We start from the raw sequence: 20,252 nt of genomic DNA, 5'->3' as shown, positions 1-20,252 counted from the left end.
AGTATCTCGGTTCGAAAAAGCTGCTTTCTGCTTGAGAAAGACAGTGGAGCATTTGTGCAGCAAGGAAAAAGCCGTATAAGAGACAGGTGTGCGTGTGATCTTACCGTTGTATGTTAACAAGAGTAGGTCCTGACTGTGGCAGTGTCCAGCCTCTGTATAGACTGACTTCCTGTGTTTCCATGTTGGCAGAATCCCATGCAAAGACATGCCGTTAGTCACAGCATCAGAACCGAAGCAGCAAAGCCATTCAAGAAGAATTGAGAGTACAGAAAGAGTCATAGCTGGTTCAGAGTGGCAAGAGCTCCAGACATCACGTGACGTATGCAGTCATGATGGCAGGAGTATATGGTGATAGCATTTACATGTGTGGTGAAAGTAGGGATTTCCAAGTTGTTAGAGTTCACTGCACACTTTAATTCCAAATACACTGAACGCTGCTCCATTTAAACCCGTGGAGTGTTTTTACAGTGACTGAAACAGCCACAATACAGACCTGTAGCTGGAGCTTGAGCTAAGTTAGTTCACCACTCATTGGAGTCACAGTGACAGAGATGCTGATATAAAGAAATCCATGTTTTTTACATCTAAAGCCAATTTACAACACTCAGCCAAGCTCTCATGGTACTTTATGAATCTTCATAGACCACTACAGGTAGTCTAACACATATTTAATAAAAAAACTGCAGAATAACTCTTGAAAAGGCAACACCCAATACTTGTTATGATGCCTTTATAATCCTCATCCACTCTCCCTTTGATTGAACATATCACAGCTGTGTCATCAAATTTTGTGTTAAAAGGTTAATCAATCAAGTGTCATTACTCCTGCTAAAATGGCAGCGTTGTCATTTGACTGATGAATTCTGGGAGTGTGTGACATCATTACTCTGAGCTCCATTAGAGATGTTCTACTTGTGTGAGTCATAGCAGTGACAGAGCATATCACACACAAACATGCACACACATTTCCTTCTGCTTACCATCCATCGGGCTCCTCTTTGGCTGCGTGGAAGGAGACGCCACGGTGCTACTGGTCACTCGAAAGTTGGCAGGAAGGGTGTCTGACGCACCCAAGGACATTCCCCTCATGTCTTTGGGTCGGAACTTCTTCCGCCATGAGGGAGCTCGGCGAAAGTTTTTATCGTCATCCTAGAAGAAAGCCGGTAGAGAAAAAGGGAAAAAAAAAGAGAGTGGAGGGATTTAGAGGAAGTCATTTTCACATTAGTTCTTATTACAAACTTGCAACACACTGACACAAATTTTTGTGTCACTATTCACCTCCTCCATTCTCCTGTCTGTGCCTATGGCCAGCAGACTGTTGTACTCACGCTCAAGAGTTGTTCTGGCCTAGAAAAGGAGACAAAAAGAGGAAATTTGGGGGAAATGTAAGTGATCTGATTAACAGAAATGTAATATAATTAAACCCTCTTTAGATGAAATAGCCACAGCACCCCATGGATCAATACAGGATCCTCCAATTTTTAACTTGTCTAATAAATTATTATTAGTTTAAAAATGTGTGTGTAAGTGTTTGCTGTATTTACAGTTTATGGATATAATCTCAACTTTGCACAGGGAAAGTTATCCAGACAAACAAACAAACCAAAACAATCAACTCCAGACTATGCTAAACATTCACTTCACATGACAATTAACATGACTAAAGCCATATTAGCTGCAAACTAATGTTTTTAGACAGAAAACATGCTGCATTTGTGGTAATACCTATATTTACACTCAACTAAAGAAAATGCCCCCTAAAAGGGGCTCCAGTGTTCATTTTACGCAGGTACCAACACCTTGATGTTTAACGTGGCATAAACAAATGTCAGATATACATCATTTTCAACACAGTGATAGCAGCTGAACTGTGATGTGCTCATTCTAGTTTTGCACATTTACAACTTGTTTCAAAGGTCAAGTTCAACATTAATTCAGTCAATAATTCAGTTTCGTGCAGCATCAAATGGGTTGACATGAGAAACTGCGAGAGAATGAGGCAGACTGTAGAGAATGCTCATGACCTCGAGACTGGGAGTAGGCAGGCAAATCGATAGGTTCTAGACTGGGGTCAGGTTAAGCATCAGAACTGGTCACCTTGGTCACATTCTTGAGCTGCTTTAATCCCGCAATGCATATTGGTCATTTGAACTTCACACCCCCTGTGAGCCATCCTGCTCGGTATGAGGCGAGTGTGTGTGTGTGTGTGTGTGTACCTGTGTGTTCTGTGTAGGGATCTGCAGCAGTAGAGCTAGAGCGTTGTGATCAAACGATTCATCGAGGGCAATCAGTGCTCCGTGGACTCCACTCTCGTAGAGGTTTCCACTGTACTCTTTCAGTCCAATGGCCTGAACCCAGCTGATCACACGCTCGTTACTCCATACGAGTACATCTGAAATAAAAGTGACAAAAGCTTGAGAGGCTCGAGTGCAACTCAAAAAAGACAGTGGGTGAGTATGTATTATTGAATCTCCACCATCTAGCTGTGCAAACTAATTAGCAGGGTTACCTTTAAACTCCAGCTGGGTCTCTTCCCTCCTCCTCTCCAGATCCTTTCTGTCGTAGTTGAGCCTCCTCAGACACATCACTCCGCACTGAAAACTATTCCTATAGCAGAGATACACAGTCAGTTATTTAGTATTAACCAGCATTTTTGTATTTCCCATTTACATCCAAGCTATTAATCGTCAGTGGACTCCAACCCGCAAAAAACAAAAAAAAACAAAAAAAAAAACCAAAACAAAATGTATCCTACGTCCTATTTTACCTGTGAAAGCTGTCCACCATTTTTAGCTGTCCTCTAAGATCCTTCTTGGTGAGGTGGTCAAGCATGCGGGCATCCACCAGGGACTCCATGAAGTAGGAGCGGTACTGTGGCAAGCCCAGACTGGGTAGCCACTCATTACCTATCCACTCGTGGTTCATGTCTCCATATGCCAGTGTCTGCAAGATGAGGAGAGAGGGCTTACTGGGTGACTGTTAGCGAGTGTGTTACAAAGTACAATGCAAAGTGATAATATGTATAAGAATATATATAAAAAGATATTTTATTTTATACAGGAACTTGTGCCATAAAAAGTGTCTTTATAGTAGATTATAAAATGTGTCGGCCTTGCCCTTCCTTTTAAATGTCTGCCAACAATCAATCAAGCCACAAATGTTTCTGGCATCTACTCAAAAGGCTTAGTAAATAATGTTAAATTATATCCGTCATTCGAGGCGTGTTTAGATGAAGAAGAGGGTTGGGTAAGTGGAAGTGAGGCCCTGGTTAGCAGGTGTTCTAATTTGCAGACTAAGGTACCAACTTAATTTATATTTAATCATCAATAAATGTGAATAAAGCAAGTGACCTACTGCTGCTGAGGAATTGGCCCTTGTGCATAATGAATCAGTGATGACAGAACTGTACTGCAATGTTCCAGGTTTTACCATGTGAGTAACATACTATCTCAGTATCTCAGTGGCTTATGATGAACTCTAATCTTCATCTTTGTGGTTTCTACACAGGAAAACTGACTCACTGCAGAATAACCACATGTGGCACAATCTGTGATGACAAACCAGTCATCACATATTTCCTTCTGAAATCTCATCACCGCAATAGTAGATGACACCACTGAGTTGTTGCTAGAAACCAAGCAAATGTTTTAATTAAATATGAAGTATGATTAACAAATAACTTTTTTATATAGTTTTGGTTAATGTAATTATTCAGCGTTAAACCATATTGGAAAATTATTTTGAAATTATTTGGATCAATATTTGCATAGTTGACCTCTATTTACATTTCAGCTTACAATTGGTTGTTCTAATCAGCATCCAACCTTATGTTCTGGGGTTATTTGCAGGGGATGGTTTGCACTAAGTACTAAATACTATTATAGCTCAGTTTTGCTTCAAGAAAAAGGGCCTTTTCGTACTTCAGGAGTCTACTTGCAATTACTATTTGATGGTATAAAATTGCACAATTATAAAACTAATAAAAACAGGATATGCAAATAAAAACAGAGGGAAAACTGTGGGATCTCCTCTCAGAGACATTTAAAAACAAAAGAACGTTGAGTAAAGGATGGTGTGAATAGTAGGATCAAGGTGAGCAGAGGAGGGATTTTTGGGGCTTGTGTGCAAACCTGGGCCCAGCTACCCTCGTCATCCTCCTGGTGTTAGCATGGTTAGAGTGAGCGTGGTGAGAAGAAAACACAGGCAAGGGGTTAGTGAGGCCACAGTGCTGGGTTAGAGCAGCTAAATGTGAAAAAAATACTTCAACAGAACAACGAGCAAGACACGTTAATAGGAAGACATCAAACAGGAAATTAAAGAGTTGGCAAAAATACACATTGCAGGAGTGGGTGATATGAAATAAAAGTTCTATTAGGAAACATACCATTATGCAATTTTATCTTTTATTATCAACAACGAATCAAAAATCTTCAGAACATTAACTGCAGCAGTCTGAGCAGCTAGATTTCTTCTAATCAACTACACACCACTAACACAAACACACACAAAAAACACTAGCTAATGTGAAGGTCGACCACGCTTACAGTAGATGTACAAGATGGAAAGAAACACGCATAAAGACATCGAGTAGGAGGCAAGAAAAAACACAAACTAGAAAGCTGTGTTCCAAGCTGCCTTGTAAGTCTCCACAAAGTCAGCAACTGTGTAATGAAGTAATTTACTGTACATTAAGAATGGAGTGAACAACTACTACATGTCAGACATTAATAGGTGCAAATGAGGTCTGGTTGTCCTTAAGGCAACTTGGAACGAGCCTCATCTACAGATGTGACAAACCCCCAGTGTTCCAGCCGATCAAAGTGGACTAACCGTGGGAGGTGTGGCTGCCAAACTTTCCATTTCTTCATGAGTGACCCAAACGTTTCCTGTGGTCTGATCATTTGACACCCCACAATCACGAGTGACAGACGTGTAAAGAGGGCAGAGTAATGAAGGGCAGAAAGAGCAGGATGGAGAGAACATCAAGATGTTTTTGTTGATTTGTTGTCATTGTTAGCAAAAGAATGAAGCTAAAATCAGAACTAGGTAGATTCCATCATTAGCACGTAAAGTGGTTAAAATGTTATTGCAGAGAAAGCTCAAAGGTGTCATCAAGTCTTTAAAACAGCAGCATCATCTGTTAAGATCACAGTAAGGTATGAGAGTGTATCTTGTATGTGTGTTTTTGTCGACATGTTCAACCAACACACCGTTCTTGAGGTGGGTGGAGCAGAAGGGCTGGTGAGAGACATGATCTCCTGGATGGCCAGGCGAAGTTTCAGGCGATGTAACGGGTTGCTGATTCCAATCTCCCTTTGGATCTCTGTGTCTGACAGTGCCGACATAATGGCTCCACTCTTTACATTGGCACGACATGCAGCCACATACCAGGCTGGCATGCCCACCCACAGCTGGCCAGAAGGGGACAGATGAGTGACAATGATATCAGTTCAAGTAAAAAAAAAAATCCTTACAGACTTATTATTGGTTTGGATAGTTTTCAAATTAACTGCATACCTCCAGCCAAACGACAACAGTTGGTCCATCCCACTGGGCGAATGGAAGGCCCTGCCTGCGAGCCTCTTCTAGTAATTCATGCCTGAGACACAGAATATTTATTAAAGACAATATACGCATAGTCACGCAACCAAAGTCAGAGACCGGAGGAAACATTTGTTCAAATAAACCTTTAAACACAACATGAACATAAACCCAAAGATGTCCACTGACATGCACATTAAAGATAGAGAGCAGGAGTTTGAGAGAAAAACTTAGAAAATGAAACCCAGGGGAAGTCAAACAGAGACATACTCATACATTCAACAGATGGTCAGCATTTAAAAGTATTAACAAAACAGTGGCCCATAATGACCATAAATGTCAAAACCTCCACCATGACTGCACACCCTCAACGAGATGGACCTGGGAAATGACTGGGTGTCTCAGTCAGGGCTTCAGATGTGAGGAATGCCATTAGTCAGATTTCTCCCAGAACGCGGGTTTCGAGAGTCCACTTAGTACATACACATTCCTCTACAACTGCAGGGGGATAATATAACATGCACAGAGGGCAGTTTTTTTTTAGGACAGAGAAACTTATGCAATGTTTTTTTCTAATATCATTCACTCATGCACATTCTCAATTTGTCACCAGGAAACAATGTCATTAGTAGACAATCTATCTGATTTAGGTTGTGTGAAAGTCATTCAAATTAACCGAGGCCATGAAATGAAGTAATTTAGTGGCCACTAGATGGGAGTGTGACACAAAGCACAACCACTATTTTTAGAATAGCTGCCATTGTAAAAAACAGATCATGTCCAAAAGCACATTTATCATTTAAATTCTCAGGATATTAACAGCAAGACAATGATCCTGCCACAGTGTATGATATATTTCTTTATTAAAGGAGAACAACACTCAAACTATAGGCTATTATTCGTATAAGCATTCCATTTATTATTATTCCTGTAGTTGTAGTGCATGACTTCATACTCCAATAGGAAATTTGTGAGAGGAAAATTTGTCACCCATTAAAACTCAGCGCACACACATTCCTGTTAGTTAAGCTCCTCTGTGGAAAGCAGGGTAAAGAGCAGCATGGAAAAGCCATCAAACACTCAGAGGGACAGTGGTTTGGGGTCCTTAGTGTTACTGGTGAGGTCAGTGTGACGCCAAGTGCGGGAAGAAGATAAGGCAAAGAAAAAGCAATATGAATCTACTCACCCTGTCTTTGGACTACACATGGAATGAGAAGAGAATGATAAAAAAAGAAGAGGGAGGTTGGCAAAACAAAGAAAGAATGAGTCTGTGTGTAAGTACGAGCTACATGGAAGCAAAACAATATTTATGGCGTTTGTAATGTCAGCACAAAAATAGAAGGACAAAACATAAAAACATAAAGGGATGATGACTGCAATAGAAATGATTGGGTGTGAAATGAAAGGATGATGAGCTGATAAGGGTGAGCGCAGGCCAGGTGGCGGGGAGTGATTGTGTGAACCAGCCCTGGACTGTAGAAGGAGCAATAAGCCCAGAATAACGTTCATAAGCTTTTTCTAGATTAACAACGTACTGTACTGTAGTGTAGGTTAAATGTGCCATCTTATACGTTTTTTTATGTTTGTTCTCTGGCTACATTTATTTTGGAGGCTGGGAGAACTTTTTCTGACACCTACTTTTTCTGCAGCTTCCTGTTCTTCTCCGCAGGGCCTCCCAGCGTGCCCATTCCTAGGCCATCTTTGGGAGAGCTCTCTGCCTCAGGAGTGCCAGCTAGGAGCACAAACAAACACCATGTTCAGAGCTCAGATAAATTCAGAAATACACAGGATATTTAAATAAATAAGAGCTGCATTGAGATAAAAACCCTGTTTGGTTCTGACCTTGGCTAGGTGAGTCCTTGCCGGGAATGCTGGGTCGGCCCTTCTCCTTCTTTCCAAACAGGCGTCCAATGGAAGACTTGATGCTCTTCTTCTTGGCTGCTTTGTTGAGGGAGTCCTGGCTGCTATTACTACTGCTGGGGTTACTACCTTGGCCGTCCTGCAGACCAGCCAGACTGAAGGAGCAAGAGGTAGCATTAGACAGAGGAAGAATAAAAAGCGAGGAACGTGGACACGATACAACAAGCAGGCCAGGAAAAGTGTACGGTTTGTTCATTTCTTACCCACGAATGTCTCTAATGTCTTCCTGGCTGGCAGCATGTCCTGCATCTCTGTTCAGGCGCATGGAGCGTGGAGTGGTCGGTGGTGAAGTCTCACATCGGATAGTGGCCTTGTCATCCTGAGCCGACTGCATGAACGGGATAAATGCATATTGGTGAGACGGATCAATGTGGATTGTGCTCTGCACTGACCAAGATGATGACACACAACCAATCAGTGGAAAAAACTACTGATTATCCATTTAATCTGTAATATTTTAATCATGCAATAGCTATTTTTAAACCCAAAGTATTGATCTTTGCCCTCTCTCTCTGTAAACATGTTCATTTGGGGTAAATGTGTATACAGTGATCACATCTCCAACAAGACACTGAACTGACCTCTTGGTTTAGTTTCATGATGAGATTTTACCTCTAGCTACTTAACTTAAAATGATAAATGTCAAGAAAAGAGTCTATAGATTTTGCTTTTTACGGTCTTAGACTGGCCAACAACTGCAGATCAATCAATGCCTGCATGTGTTTTATTATTTCCTTACAGGACACTGTCTTGGGCCAAGGTTTTGTAAAACACAAACAATCCAGCAGAATTAATAAGCTGTCTGTGCTCAAAGGGACCATTAAGGCAGATGCCTGCACTTTTGCTACCAACAGTGTAATTTTAGCAACATATTTCAGAATAGTCACCTAACCACAAAGGGTCTGTTGGCAATCACAACAGGAAGCTCTAACAAAATAATCTCTTTATGTGTGGGCATGCAAGTCTGAGCACGAGTATACTTTTATACTAGATGGTGAATTACGAAATGAGATGGAGAAAAAAACAACAACAACTGAACATTGTGAATTACACTTGTGGGTCTGGAGCTGGGAGATCAGGAGAGTAGGGGTAAAAGGCAAGTAGCTGACAAGAGCTCAGAACAGCAGGTCTCTAAGATTACCTTCCTGCGGTGCTTGCGCAGGTCACTAGGCTGAAGCATGATCAAAAAAAGGAGAGAGGAGAAACGCAGTTAGTGAGACACAACAGACCAGCAGTGGAACCAAGCCATGCACAAACCCAAAAGAGCAGGAAATCAGAACAAGACACACATTTACCTATTTAACACTGACACACACACACACACACACACACACACACACACACACACACACACACACACACACACACACACACACACACACACACACACACACACACACACACACAGTGGAGAACCAGAGAAATGGTCAGATAAATAGTGCAGTAAAGACTCTGGAAAGCAAAAATCTGCTGGAGGACCCAAGAAGAAGACACTGCAAAAGCACCACGCTGAAGGTTAGGATGGTAGGATGGATGCAGCCTAGCTCAAGGTAATTCATCACATCAGACCTTTACACTGGGAATAATGTTTCAGGGAAATCAAATCCTTGATAATGTCTTCAATGACATCACATCACATGAGTTTGCACAACCAGTTGTTCAGGAAGTTATGTTTTGTTGACAGTTTGGGGAAGGAATCGACTATAAGGTAGCAGTGGTGAGTTGAGTGTGCAGCTGTGGAGGTGCACGCTAAACTGCAGCAGTTATGTATTTCAGGGGGGAGAGGTTTATGGTGTCTGTGTTCATTGATGCACCTTTCAGCTCTGTTTTAACCAGAAATAGCATCAATCAGCACTAACCTCCGTAATATTTTCTACATTTTGTTAACAACACAGACAATTTGCCAAATTCACACAGTATAAATGTGACTGGCAGCAGCAGCTCATGTCTGTAAAATTTGTTGAAGGAGACGATGATTCTTCAGAAAGTTGATGTAAGTTACATTACAATGACAAAACCGGGTGAACGCTTAATCTATAGTAAGAATCCACATTATTATTGTTTAATGAAGTAACGCTGAAGTTAGCAAAAAGGGGCAGGACAGCAGAGAGATCGAGGACACTTTAAGATAATACACACTGTGGGTGAGAAAAACGATTTTACCCAATTTGTGGTGGGGTGACATTCATGAATCATTGTAGAGAGTCAAATTTATTTTTCACTTGCCCAATGTGGTAATGTCGACCCCTGCACCCGATTTTGTGAACCAGAGCTGTTCTGGTCATATTTTCCCAGATTTATTTCCCCTGTGCATTTTTCACAGGCCAACTGGTTTCCACATTTCTATAGGAGTATCTCTTGCCACCAAGAGCAAAAAACCGAATCACTAATTTCCTTTTCTAATTTTAACTTATCACAGTGAGGCCAGGGAAAGGAAGAGATTAGAGAGCTATAAAAAGGAAACAGGAAGGGGAAATTGAAGGGCAAGCTAAACAATTAATTTCACCCAATATGGTTCTGTTTTTCCAGTGTTTTCTTATTTAGGAATTGTGACATTCTGGCTAGTTTCACTGATGCTTTACAGACAGATGTGATGGTCTACCACAGAAAATCCAAACCAGAAATATGTTCAAGCTGAAGTGACAAATTTGGTGCACAAGCTATATCCTAAAACAAACTGAAATGTTTCACAAAGAAATACTACACCTGCACCAGACAAGATACACAAGAGCTCACCTGTAGTTTTATTTTTTGGCATTAATCCACTCTCACAAGAGATCGAACAACCTGATCGAGACAATGTTTCTATGACCTAATTTTATCTTTTATCCCAGACATCTTATCGTTATGAATTCGCATAATGTATCTATATATGTGTGAAAAGTGCATCTGTCTCACAATGCTGCCGATTTACTTAAGTACCCTTGTAAGAATCCATCTTTAATCATTTACTGAATAAATGTGTGATCTGTTGAAATTGCTGATTGATGATTATAAATGACCAGTCTGTTGAACTGAAAGTCTAACTCCTTTTACGGACACAAAATACCCTGATTGAGAAACGCCTTGCTGCTGATGCCATAACCAGACTATTCCTGCATGACAAATACCGTGCGTCATCACAATTATTCTCCATCTTTTTGAAGATGTTGAAAAGAACAGAAAAGACAGGAAGTAGAGGACTGCACCCATCCAGATGAGGGAAGGAAGGAAGCTGTGGAGAAATACCCAAGTACCTGAAAGTATGGCTCATAATTATAGGCTTGAGGGGGGGGACTGAAGCCAGTTGCACCATAGGGCAGGTAAGTTACGGTCTGCTGGGAGAGGGAGCTCTGGGTGATGTAGGGATCATAGCAATACTGCTACAGGCAGGGGGCAGTTACATATATGGAAGGTTACATAGTGTCAAACATGCACACAAAATACTAGCACACAAAAAAATGAGGAGTTTAGCATTAAAATAAACTCAACACAGAAACAAAAAAACAGTATCAATTGTATACAGACAAACATACTGTTAGACTTGCACTAGAAAAAGGCAACAACATAACACTAAAATGAAAAAAGTTTGCGAAACGAAGGTTGTACGTCATCAGCTATAATTAAAGATTAAAGAATTTTTGTGTCGTAGGGTGCCAGAATTAGGAGTTTTAAAATGGACGTTTAATGTACGTGTGAAAGTAAAGGAAGTGTTACCAAGGTCATGACACCCATGCGGTCTAGCTCTCTGTTGGGGCTACGGGGAATGCGTCTGGGGGTGGAGTGGCCAGAGCCCGGGGGAGAGCCACCCAACGATGAGCCTGCACACAGTGATGGAGGGATGGAGCTCATAGAGCGGAAACGTCCTCCAAGGCTGTCACCGCTGCCTACTCTGCACTCAATCTCCTCTGCCCGAATGGCTGTGCTGTCCTTCTCCTCCTGGATCATTCTGCAGGAAAAGAAGAGAGAGAAGAGGTTAAGAGGTTTATATGAATTTAGATATGACTCCTGAAAACTTTGGGGCAACTGGAAGGAACATGTTTTGTACCTGATTTCATTGTTGATAGCATCCAACTGCTCCTGCAGCATTAGGGCAAGAGTCTGTGCGTCGGCCTGGCCACCAGGGGACAGCAGGTCCACAGAGCTGAAAACTGTCTCTCTGTCTTCCTCTAGGTCTGAGGCGTCCATGTCACTCTCAAAAGCCTGGGCCACATTTGCCAGAACGTTGGCCTGCTGCATGCGCTCCCACTCCTGCTCATTCAAAGTCTGCACCTGGATTCATGTATATGATATTCAAAAATGAATAGAGAGGAAATTAAGGAAAACAAAGCAGAAAAGGGTGATGTAGGTACATGAAAGAAACAGAAGCAATGTAGAAATAAATGGTTAGCTAGATACTTTTGATATGGTCAAAATTGTTCAGACCCTTCCATGAAAACAAGAAAAAGAAATTTGCAATCTTCTGAAATAATTTTAAACTGGCAAAGTCCAACAGTTTAAATTGGACTTGGAAAACTTGATGTTTGTTATTACATTACATTAAAAATGTGTGACACTAATCAAGTCCTTTAGCTTATGCGAGTTATGAAAAGTAGTCAATCTGCTATTTTGTGTGGCCTTTGTTGATTTATTCCAAAGATTTTTTTGAATCAAAAATAAACATTTAATAACAAACACAATTTTATTTCTTGTATTTCTTAAACCTACACATTTCTCTCAAATAACTTGAAATCAACAAATAATAAGAGCAAAGGTTTGGAAGGGTATCAACAATTTGTCCCAGTCTGTAGGTCTTGGTTGTTAAGGCACCACAGACAAGTGAGAGTCACCATTATTTCTACTACAATGACTTACATGTGGCTGATGTCCAGAGAGGAAGCAAGGAAGGAAAAGGGCACATTTTACTATGCTACTATGAAACAAAACATGTCTAAAAACACAGTTCTTCAGGTATTGTTGTTTTAAGTCAAATGGGAAAGAAAGGAAAATCGTACATTTTTCTGATTCAAATTATAGCGAATATTATAATTATAAAATCTCAATCTCCTGGTGCAGATACGCAAACTGGACATAGAACTTCTCATTTGATTAGATAGTCTGTTTTTATACAGCAAAGACTCGTTGACATGTTTGCATAGAACACAACTAGTGACTCTAGTGAGGAAACAAAGATGGATTCTTAACCGAGAGGATCAAAGACCCTATTGGACATTTTCCTGGGGCATTTCTTCAAAATAAATAGAAAAAATATAACGCTCACAATTAATCTAGCTCCCATTATTTTTATGACATTTGTCTGTTAGTAAGAGCAGATGGACTGGGAGATCACCTTGGACGGCTCGTCCCGAAGAGCTGCCAATCGTCCCTTCTGAGGCCGTCTCAGCACCAGAGCACTACCATAATGGTCCGAGTTACTGTCCATCATTGATGAAGCTGACACTGGATATCTAAAATCTGGCGTGCTACCCAGCTGAGAGCGACTGGAAAACACATAGAAACACAATCAGAAAAGGTTCTTAAGGGATAAGAAGTTAAAATAATGAACTCTACTATGCAACCAGCTTACCCGTGTAGTAAGGAGTTGCTCCGGCTCCTACCGTGCTCGTTCTCTGCCCTCATAGTCTCAATTTGGATCAGAAGTTGTTCCTGGAAAAAAAAAAAAAAAAAGACAGACATCACTGTCATGTGGTAAACTAACCTCTGAAAACCTGAAAGAATAAGCCATCACTTCTACTCTATTAACAGTATTAAAAACACAGAAGAGGCCAGAATTACCGTACAAAATAACTCAGGTAAAGGGAAGAATTGGCTTTGAAACCACCTCTCACCTTTTCATGGTGAGAGTCCTCAATCAATTTCTTGGTGTGCTCCAGTTCTCTTATCAGGGCATTCTAAAAAGAGACAAAAACATATTTCCAATATTTCCATGGACAATGACCGATGCCATTACCAACCAGTAAGGATCAACAAATATTTGTATGGATAAGAATCAAGTGTCCTCAGACCTGACTTTCTGCTCATCTCACGGATTTAATTCAATTTCAACTGTATATGATCAATACACCAGTAAACATGTTATTGTATTATTCACCTTATCCTCCAGAGCAGACATCCTCTCTTTGAGGTGAAGTTGAAGTCTCTCATTCGACTCCGAGAGAAGCTTGTCCACTGTTTCAGATAGACGCTTGTTGTGCTCCTCATTCATTTTCTCTCGCTGCCGTGCCTTTACAAACATGTCAACAGCCAATTTTAAAAGATGCACATGTGCAGAGGTTTCAAAAACATCAGAAATGAGAGAAAAGCCCTTTTGTAATGACACTTTCCCCCCTTTCTTCTCACCCTTAGCAGTTCCTGGTTCTTCTCCTCCAGCTGAGCCTCCAGCTGCCTCAATCTCTCTTCAACATTGCCATGACGTTCTTCTGCCTGAACACATGGGACAGTATATATATATCAGTATATTCAAACCTTGTAAAAGAATGAGTGCCTTTATAGCTAGGCACTAACCCCCTTTGCAGAGTTTAATCCATCCAAGAAGCCCATGGCTGGGAAAATTCCCCAGTAAAATTTAGGCTCGTTTGTGATTCAGAAGACAAATCTTGAGCACTTCCAAAGGATGGAGTCACCCATGTCAACACCCTGTTAAGCATGTAGCTGCATAATGCAAATCCAAGAAAAAAAAAGAAAAAGCAAAACCATGCACCAGTTGCATTAAGAGAACAGTAAAGCAGTACACCCAGTGAGAGATAAATACAGCAGCAAATACTTCCCCAAACAGGTATCAAAAATAAGATAGGCAAGCATTTGATCAAGGTTCCACATCTGACTAAGTAATAATGACACTAATTATAAATGCAGCAGCGGTTCGTTAGGATGCTAAAATATATACCCAGTGTAGTATCAGTCAATTTGCTCTTATTTATTTCAAAGTCAAGAGCCTGGTAAAGATTTTTCTCCAAGCCAGCTTGTTCCAGTTTTCTAGCAGCTCTATTGGGTAGGGTCACCACAAGGCTTTGAGCAAATAAGTTGGTACTTCCTGTTTACGTAACGCCAACATGAGGGTTTTCTGCGTTAGAGATAAAAATTAAAAAAAAAAGAGGGAGAGCTACCAGCCTGAACGATACAGCAACACAGCTCACCGAAACACAAAACACAAACGCATAGGCGACAGGGGACCAGATTTCAGGCTTAAACTACCGCAACATTTAGAAATTTGGAATGGAACTGCACTTAACCAGGCATGTTGTTTAGATATTGAATCATTATTAATGCATTATTTTAATGTGAGTAGTTCTGGAACCGTTTATGGAAATATAGAAATATATAAAATGTATCTGGAAATGTTCTGGAAATACTAAAATTATGTGTTGGCCTGGTTAAGTTCAGAAGCAGAGCAAAACTGAGTTTTGAAGTATCCAGGATGACAGGAGAAGCTCTGTGAGCTAAGCTGGTCTACCTTCTTCTGAATCTGAGCACCTTTAGAGCCACACAGAACACACTAGGTGTTTGCCAAGGAGGTGGTGGGGACACCATGATGGATGTCCACACAAATACAGAGTGTGACAGAAAGAAACAAGAAAGAGGAGAAAACGGTATACATTCAATGTGAGCTTAAGCACAATAAAGCATGGTGGAAAAGGACAGGTAAAGACAAAACACTGCTTTTACTTGTGGACGTAACGACAGATTACACTGGCACACAAACATATGGCATGTGGTGTTATGTAGGAATTAACACTAAAGAGGTGTCGAATTAAACTGAGCAATTGAGAACGGAATGTTTTTACTTTTGTCCCATACATTTCATACAAGTATGACAGGTTGGAGAAAAGCAAGCATCCTATATGCTGATGTCTTGAAACTGCAAAGAGGCAATAGTAAAGAGATCGGATCTTATAGCCTTAGTCGGTCTCACAACCATTTGACAAATGTATGGCTTAGACCAAAGAGGGAATGAGTAGTCATTAAAAATGTAGAAAGGAAATAGGTGGCTATGTGAGAGACTGATCAGTGAGAAGGGGGGAGGCAGCACATTTTCTGAAATTTATTTATTTTTTAACAGGTATAAAATAATTTTCTTCTACAGAAAATAAAAAGTTAAGATGAAGATAGTAGCATGATAAAAGTAGAATACTTAAAATAAACAAGGCAAAACAAACCACAATTGCATTGCTTCCCTGACAGAAAAATAAGCACATACTTCCTCTATAACTACACACTCAGAAAAGAATATGGTTATATGAGTCCCAAGCCATAATTCTGGAAAGGTACTGTAAGCCAGATCCAACACTAATAAGGTGATAAGTTGCACTGCTTATTCAGCAACGTTAAGTGTTGTCCAAGACAAAAGGCTCCAACTATAAATGGAGAAGCATGAGCCAACTTTCTAAAAATAGGTCCCTGTGGATATTTAGAGTAACATAAATAATGGCTTCCTCAGTGGCTTCCACTCTGAGCTGCTCGTTATGACAACTTAAATACTGGTTAAGCGATGTGTGCTGGTGCCAGTGATTAGCTGTTAGCTAATTAGAAGTAAAGAGACAGTTAGTCAATTTGTATTTCTTTTGAGTTAGTTTCATTTAGTCTAGTTTCCACAACTCTTGTCCACAACTTTCTATAGAACATTAAATGATGACAGGGAGGAAAAAGGTGGTTTGAAAAGGTACGTGGGTCGTAAAAAGGTGCTGATACCTTTGTAAGAGCAGCTACCCTTTGGGCTAATTCTGCTTCCACCTCAGGCAGAGTTTCTGCCTTGCGAAGAGTCTGCTGCAGCTTCTGCTCAGCGAGCTCCAGTTTCTCCTGGAGTTGTCGGTTTCTCTCCTCGGTCTACAACACACATACCAAAAGCAAACGGTCATCATCAATCATGTGAAAGACTCATGGACTCATAGTTTTCTTTCAGGTCCACAAGGTGAAATGAGTGGCATGAAGAAAAGAGTGCAGGTCACAGAAATTAAAAAGGGGGAGACAAAGGGAGACACAGAGATGGAATGGGTTAGGGTGGTGTGGGCAGGAAGTGAGGAAGAAAGCTTTCATAATGACACAAAGACTGACAACCCCCCCCCCAATAAAAGAAGACAGACATCTCCATCTCAGTGAGTACATTTAAAGAAACAAGCCACTGTCTCTGGGCTGCCCATTCAGTGCCTGCTGTGCTGGTTAGGATGTGAATACAGAAAGAATTCATTAGCAGTTCTCTTTGGTAAAACTGCCAAAGAGAACTGCAGGCGATTCCTGCTGGCAGATGACTGAGGCTCTAACACCAAAGTCAGTACAAGGATTCAATGTTTTTCCTCAAATAATATATGAATATGTTCAGGTTATGTAGGTGGAATGAAATAACTTCTCGATCCTGCAGTGTATCATCTAAATTTTGGAAACAAATCACAGAAAAACGGATACAGGCACCTTTAGTTGGCGATGACGCTTCTTAAAATGTTCGGAGCAGAGGACCTACTTGTCTGTAAAGAGCCTCCTTGTTGGCCACTTCATTCTCCAGCTTGTCGTTGAGGTCGTGGACGGAGGTAGCCTCCCGTTGTGCTGCCAGGTAGCGCTTTTCCAGGGTTGTGATCCTCTCCTCCATGTCTTCCTTCTGTGCCATTGACTACAAACACACATAACTATGTAAATTGCTGTGAATTTTTTTTTTTCGTGGTCTTAACCTTCATTTTCTTAACTTTTCCTCTGATCTTTGGGTCTTCACATGCAAAGGAGTGAATAGTTACTGACTAAAAAGATTCTGATGCTCTTGACAGAGAAACAGTACATTGGAAAAGCATAAGCATATTATCTCTTACTACATTTGGCCATTTTGCTTCAGTAAATTTATACATCATGTTCTATTTCAAAAAAGCATATTTTGCATAAATGTAATTAATTGAATAAAGTGCTTCGTAGCCCTAACCTCAAGAAACTTTGGGGTGGATAGTCCCTTTCATTCTTACCTCCCTCAGGTCTCTCTGTAGCCGTGTATTCATGTCTTCAGATTTAATGAGGTCTTTTCGGGCTGTGTCCAGGTCTTCCTCCAGCTCACTGACACGTGAGGCCATAGCAGCAATGCGCTCCTTCATCTGACCCAGATCGGCCGTCTGACGGTCCACCACTTCCTGAAGCTCACTAACCTTCCCGAACCCAGGTCCCGACTCCTCCTCCTGGCTCAATGAACCATCTGACGACCGCTGTTGGTCAGTTACAAGTTTTAGCAAGTGCGTGTGAGATATGCAGAACACATGCTCATAACAATACTCACACAATGCATTTAAATACCTCACATTCAGATTACACTTCTTGTTCACCAAGCATTGATCAATTAATCAAAGTTGTATTATCTTGGGTGGAGACATACTGTAAAACAATGCCAGCAGTGACCCGTACAGTCTCCAGCCTCCTCCACCTTTTCCAATACTTGTACTTTTGTTGCATCCCCCTATTGTGCAATGGCATTAAAGTCTATTCTATCTTGTCGGTGCATGTATGTAGGTGGCATAGCACAGTCATTCACAATATGCCAGATCAAGGGCATATGGTGCCACTGAACACTATGCCAGAAATACCCTAATGCAATGTAGAGATCAGGCTAATTATGTTTTCATCTGAATTACATTTCCCAAAACAAAAAATTGTAGATGTTTATGTCAGAGAACCACACTGACAAAAGAAACACTTGCATGAACACCTCATCCCAGACCCTCCAGTGTGTCCACATTTCTGGCATCACAACATACTACAGTTCCACAATAAACTATACCATACATATTGTAGATAAAGGGGTTATTAATTAATGGAACAGATGTCTCCTGTTTGGTTTTCACATGTCATTTTACATATGCTGCTGAGTAACCTTACCTTGCCATTAGTGCTTGGTGTGTTTTCAGAGTTGTGGTTGACCTCACTGGTTCCATCTGCCAAACCTCTTTTCTGGCCGTTCTGTTCCCTGAGGTAAGCCAACTAGTGAAAACACCAGTTTGTTAACAAGTTGTCAACTCATTTATTTGCAGGTGAAAACATTCAATTATCTTGTCACCACTAACTAGACCACAGCTTCTTTTTATTGTTGATGTTTTCTTTATTTCACTAAAGCAAGAACTGTGTGTGGACAGAGACACACAGAGGGATAGCTGGCAGCCAAGAAAACTCCCAGAGCCTTGAGTTCAAAGCACAACCATTCTGGTTGCAAACTCACATGAACATTAACCACATCAATGCTCTATGCCAAATGGCCAAACACTGGGAAAACCAAACAGCCATGTTGTCTTGCTAAAAAGGAGCAACGTCTCTAATAAATTGGCAGATTTTTAAGTGTGTATGATGTGTGTGTGGTTCCGAGGGACAAAAAAAGCCCCCAACATGAAGTGCTGTAGGAAAATCTAGGACACTTCCCAAAGATCCTCTAGGCCTTTTGTCAATCCTAATCCTATTCAATACACAGTGGACTGAATACACCCCCCACCCCCCACTGACAAAATGGGTGATAAAATTATACACCAAAAATGAAGAGTGATAGAAACTTTGTCAACAAGCCCATTTACTCGCACTAAAACATCCTGACAAATTATGACAGAGGAGCAGGCTACATGCATGGGCTCATGCACAGAACACAGACTTCGGACTGGAGGGCTCACAGAATAAAGTCTGGTTAATCTGACGTGCGTCACACTTGGATATCTGCGTTCTCACATACACCACCTCCGGACAGAGTCAGGAGAAGGGAGTTACTAACAACGTGACGAAGTTGAATGTTCAAACCGTCATTATGTAAGATCACTTTAGCCTCACATAAGGATTAACTTACTTTCTGACAGGTCACAGTTTTTGTCGTTTCTTACTGCTGAATGCTGCACTGTGTTTACAGCCTATTGGCTTAAATACAATGGGTATGTTTGTTTTAGGTCTCGGGTAGCACGAGTGGGTGGCGAATTAGTACTCTGTATAAAAAGAATACATGGCTCTAAAGCAGGGCTAAAACATCACAAAAACAAGAGCCCCACAATCTGCTGGTGGTCTCATATTTTGTGCCTTCTCTTCTGCATGTGCGAGATGGACTTGAGGTAGCAAGACTAATAATATTTGCCCTATCCAATCTGATTTAACACTTTTTAAGAGTTTTTAGGGCCCCCACGGCCACCCTGTAAGTAAACACCCTAAATCAGTGCATTTGGAACTGTTGAGTTCCAACAAACCCCATTAAAAAGAAGAAAGGATAGAGATAAATACTGCAGGTACTTCTATGTAGGAGTTAAGTTGTAGGAGGCATATAAACTCCTAGTTACATGTATAATTCAAATTATTGATGACAGCACTAACATACTATGGGAGTTATCTGTTTTTTTTTTTTTTTTATATTATATTATAGAATATATTTTGTGGTTGAATTGGCAAATGTTTAGTTTTGCTTTATATTTAAGCTGAAATGTGTCACTCACCAGGTGAATGTTTGCTAAGCACAAAACAGCTGAGAACAAAGATTTTAACCATGGCGAGTGATTTTAACATTAATTAATTCAGTCAGTAAATATTCATACATGGCACAGGTGCAATAGAAAAGGGCTTCTTCATAGTTATTCTGACAAATTGGCTGTCAGTTGGATTTAAGTGAAATTTCTCTCTTAGTCAATTTCATTCAGTGCTCTTCCATATGTTTGCTGACCTCTTTGTGAGACATGGTAAGCTGTTCCTCCAAAGCGCTGCATCTTTCCAAAGCAACACGTAGTCGCTCCCTCACCTAGAAAACACACGAAACAAACCGCATACTTTATAAATTCTTGTCTTTCTCCCAATTCTCTGTCTTGCAATGTCAAACAGCACATACACAAACA

The 20,252-nt window shown here is 40.7% G+C and overlaps 1 protein-coding gene across 22 annotated transcripts in view; it reads right to left on the bottom strand.

The window, feature by feature from the left end:
• ppfia1 (PTPRF interacting protein alpha 1) overlaps positions 1–20,252 on the bottom strand; it is a 35,224-nt gene that overhangs the window by 1,752 nt on the left and 13,220 nt on the right. For 2 of the 22 annotated variants that reach the window (XM_067491253.1, XM_067491252.1), the window contains exons 5-32: positions 20,084–20,158; positions 18,283–18,384; positions 17,382–17,615; positions 16,895–17,041; positions 16,129–16,263; positions 14,894–14,935; positions 13,780–13,863; positions 13,532–13,663; positions 13,269–13,331; positions 13,007–13,086; positions 12,770–12,920; positions 11,489–11,712; positions 11,158–11,389; positions 8,603–8,632; positions 7,665–7,789; positions 7,384–7,556; positions 7,180–7,273; positions 6,728–6,739; positions 5,518–5,599; positions 5,211–5,411; positions 4,831–4,893; positions 4,131–4,157; positions 2,768–2,943; positions 2,510–2,607; positions 2,217–2,392; positions 1,279–1,347; positions 981–1,149; positions 105–169 (exon numbers count right to left, since the gene is read on the bottom strand). In XM_067491253.1, coding sequence (XP_067347354.1) covers positions 114–169; positions 981–1,149; positions 1,279–1,347; positions 2,217–2,392; positions 2,510–2,607; positions 2,768–2,943; positions 4,131–4,157; positions 4,831–4,893; positions 5,211–5,411; positions 5,518–5,599; positions 6,728–6,739; positions 7,180–7,273; positions 7,384–7,556; positions 7,665–7,789; positions 8,603–8,632; positions 11,158–11,389; positions 11,489–11,712; positions 12,770–12,920; positions 13,007–13,086; positions 13,269–13,331; positions 13,532–13,663; positions 13,780–13,863; positions 14,894–14,935; positions 16,129–16,263; positions 16,895–17,041; positions 17,382–17,615; positions 18,283–18,384; positions 20,084–20,158 — 3,252 coding nt within the window. In that variant the 3' untranslated portion in view covers positions 105–113. The remainder of the gene's footprint in view (positions 1–104; positions 170–980; positions 1,150–1,278; positions 1,348–2,216; positions 2,393–2,509; positions 2,608–2,767; positions 2,944–4,130; positions 4,158–4,830; positions 4,894–5,210; positions 5,412–5,517; positions 5,600–6,727; positions 6,740–7,179; positions 7,274–7,383; positions 7,557–7,664; positions 7,790–8,602; positions 8,633–11,157; positions 11,390–11,488; positions 11,713–12,769; positions 12,921–13,006; positions 13,087–13,268; positions 13,332–13,531; positions 13,664–13,779; positions 13,864–14,893; positions 14,936–16,128; positions 16,264–16,894; positions 17,042–17,381; positions 17,616–18,282; positions 18,385–20,083; positions 20,159–20,252) is intronic. The other 20 variants (XM_067491258.1, XM_067491250.1, XM_067491267.1 and 17 more) reach the window with 17 other exon arrangements.

Source organism: Channa argus, chromosome 2, assembly GCF_033026475.1.
Source record: "Channa argus isolate prfri chromosome 2, Channa argus male v1.0, whole genome shotgun sequence".
NCBI classification, from domain to species: domain Eukaryota; kingdom Metazoa; phylum Chordata; class Actinopteri; order Anabantiformes; family Channidae; genus Channa; species Channa argus.
This window is presented reverse-complemented; position numbering and strand designations above follow the sequence as displayed.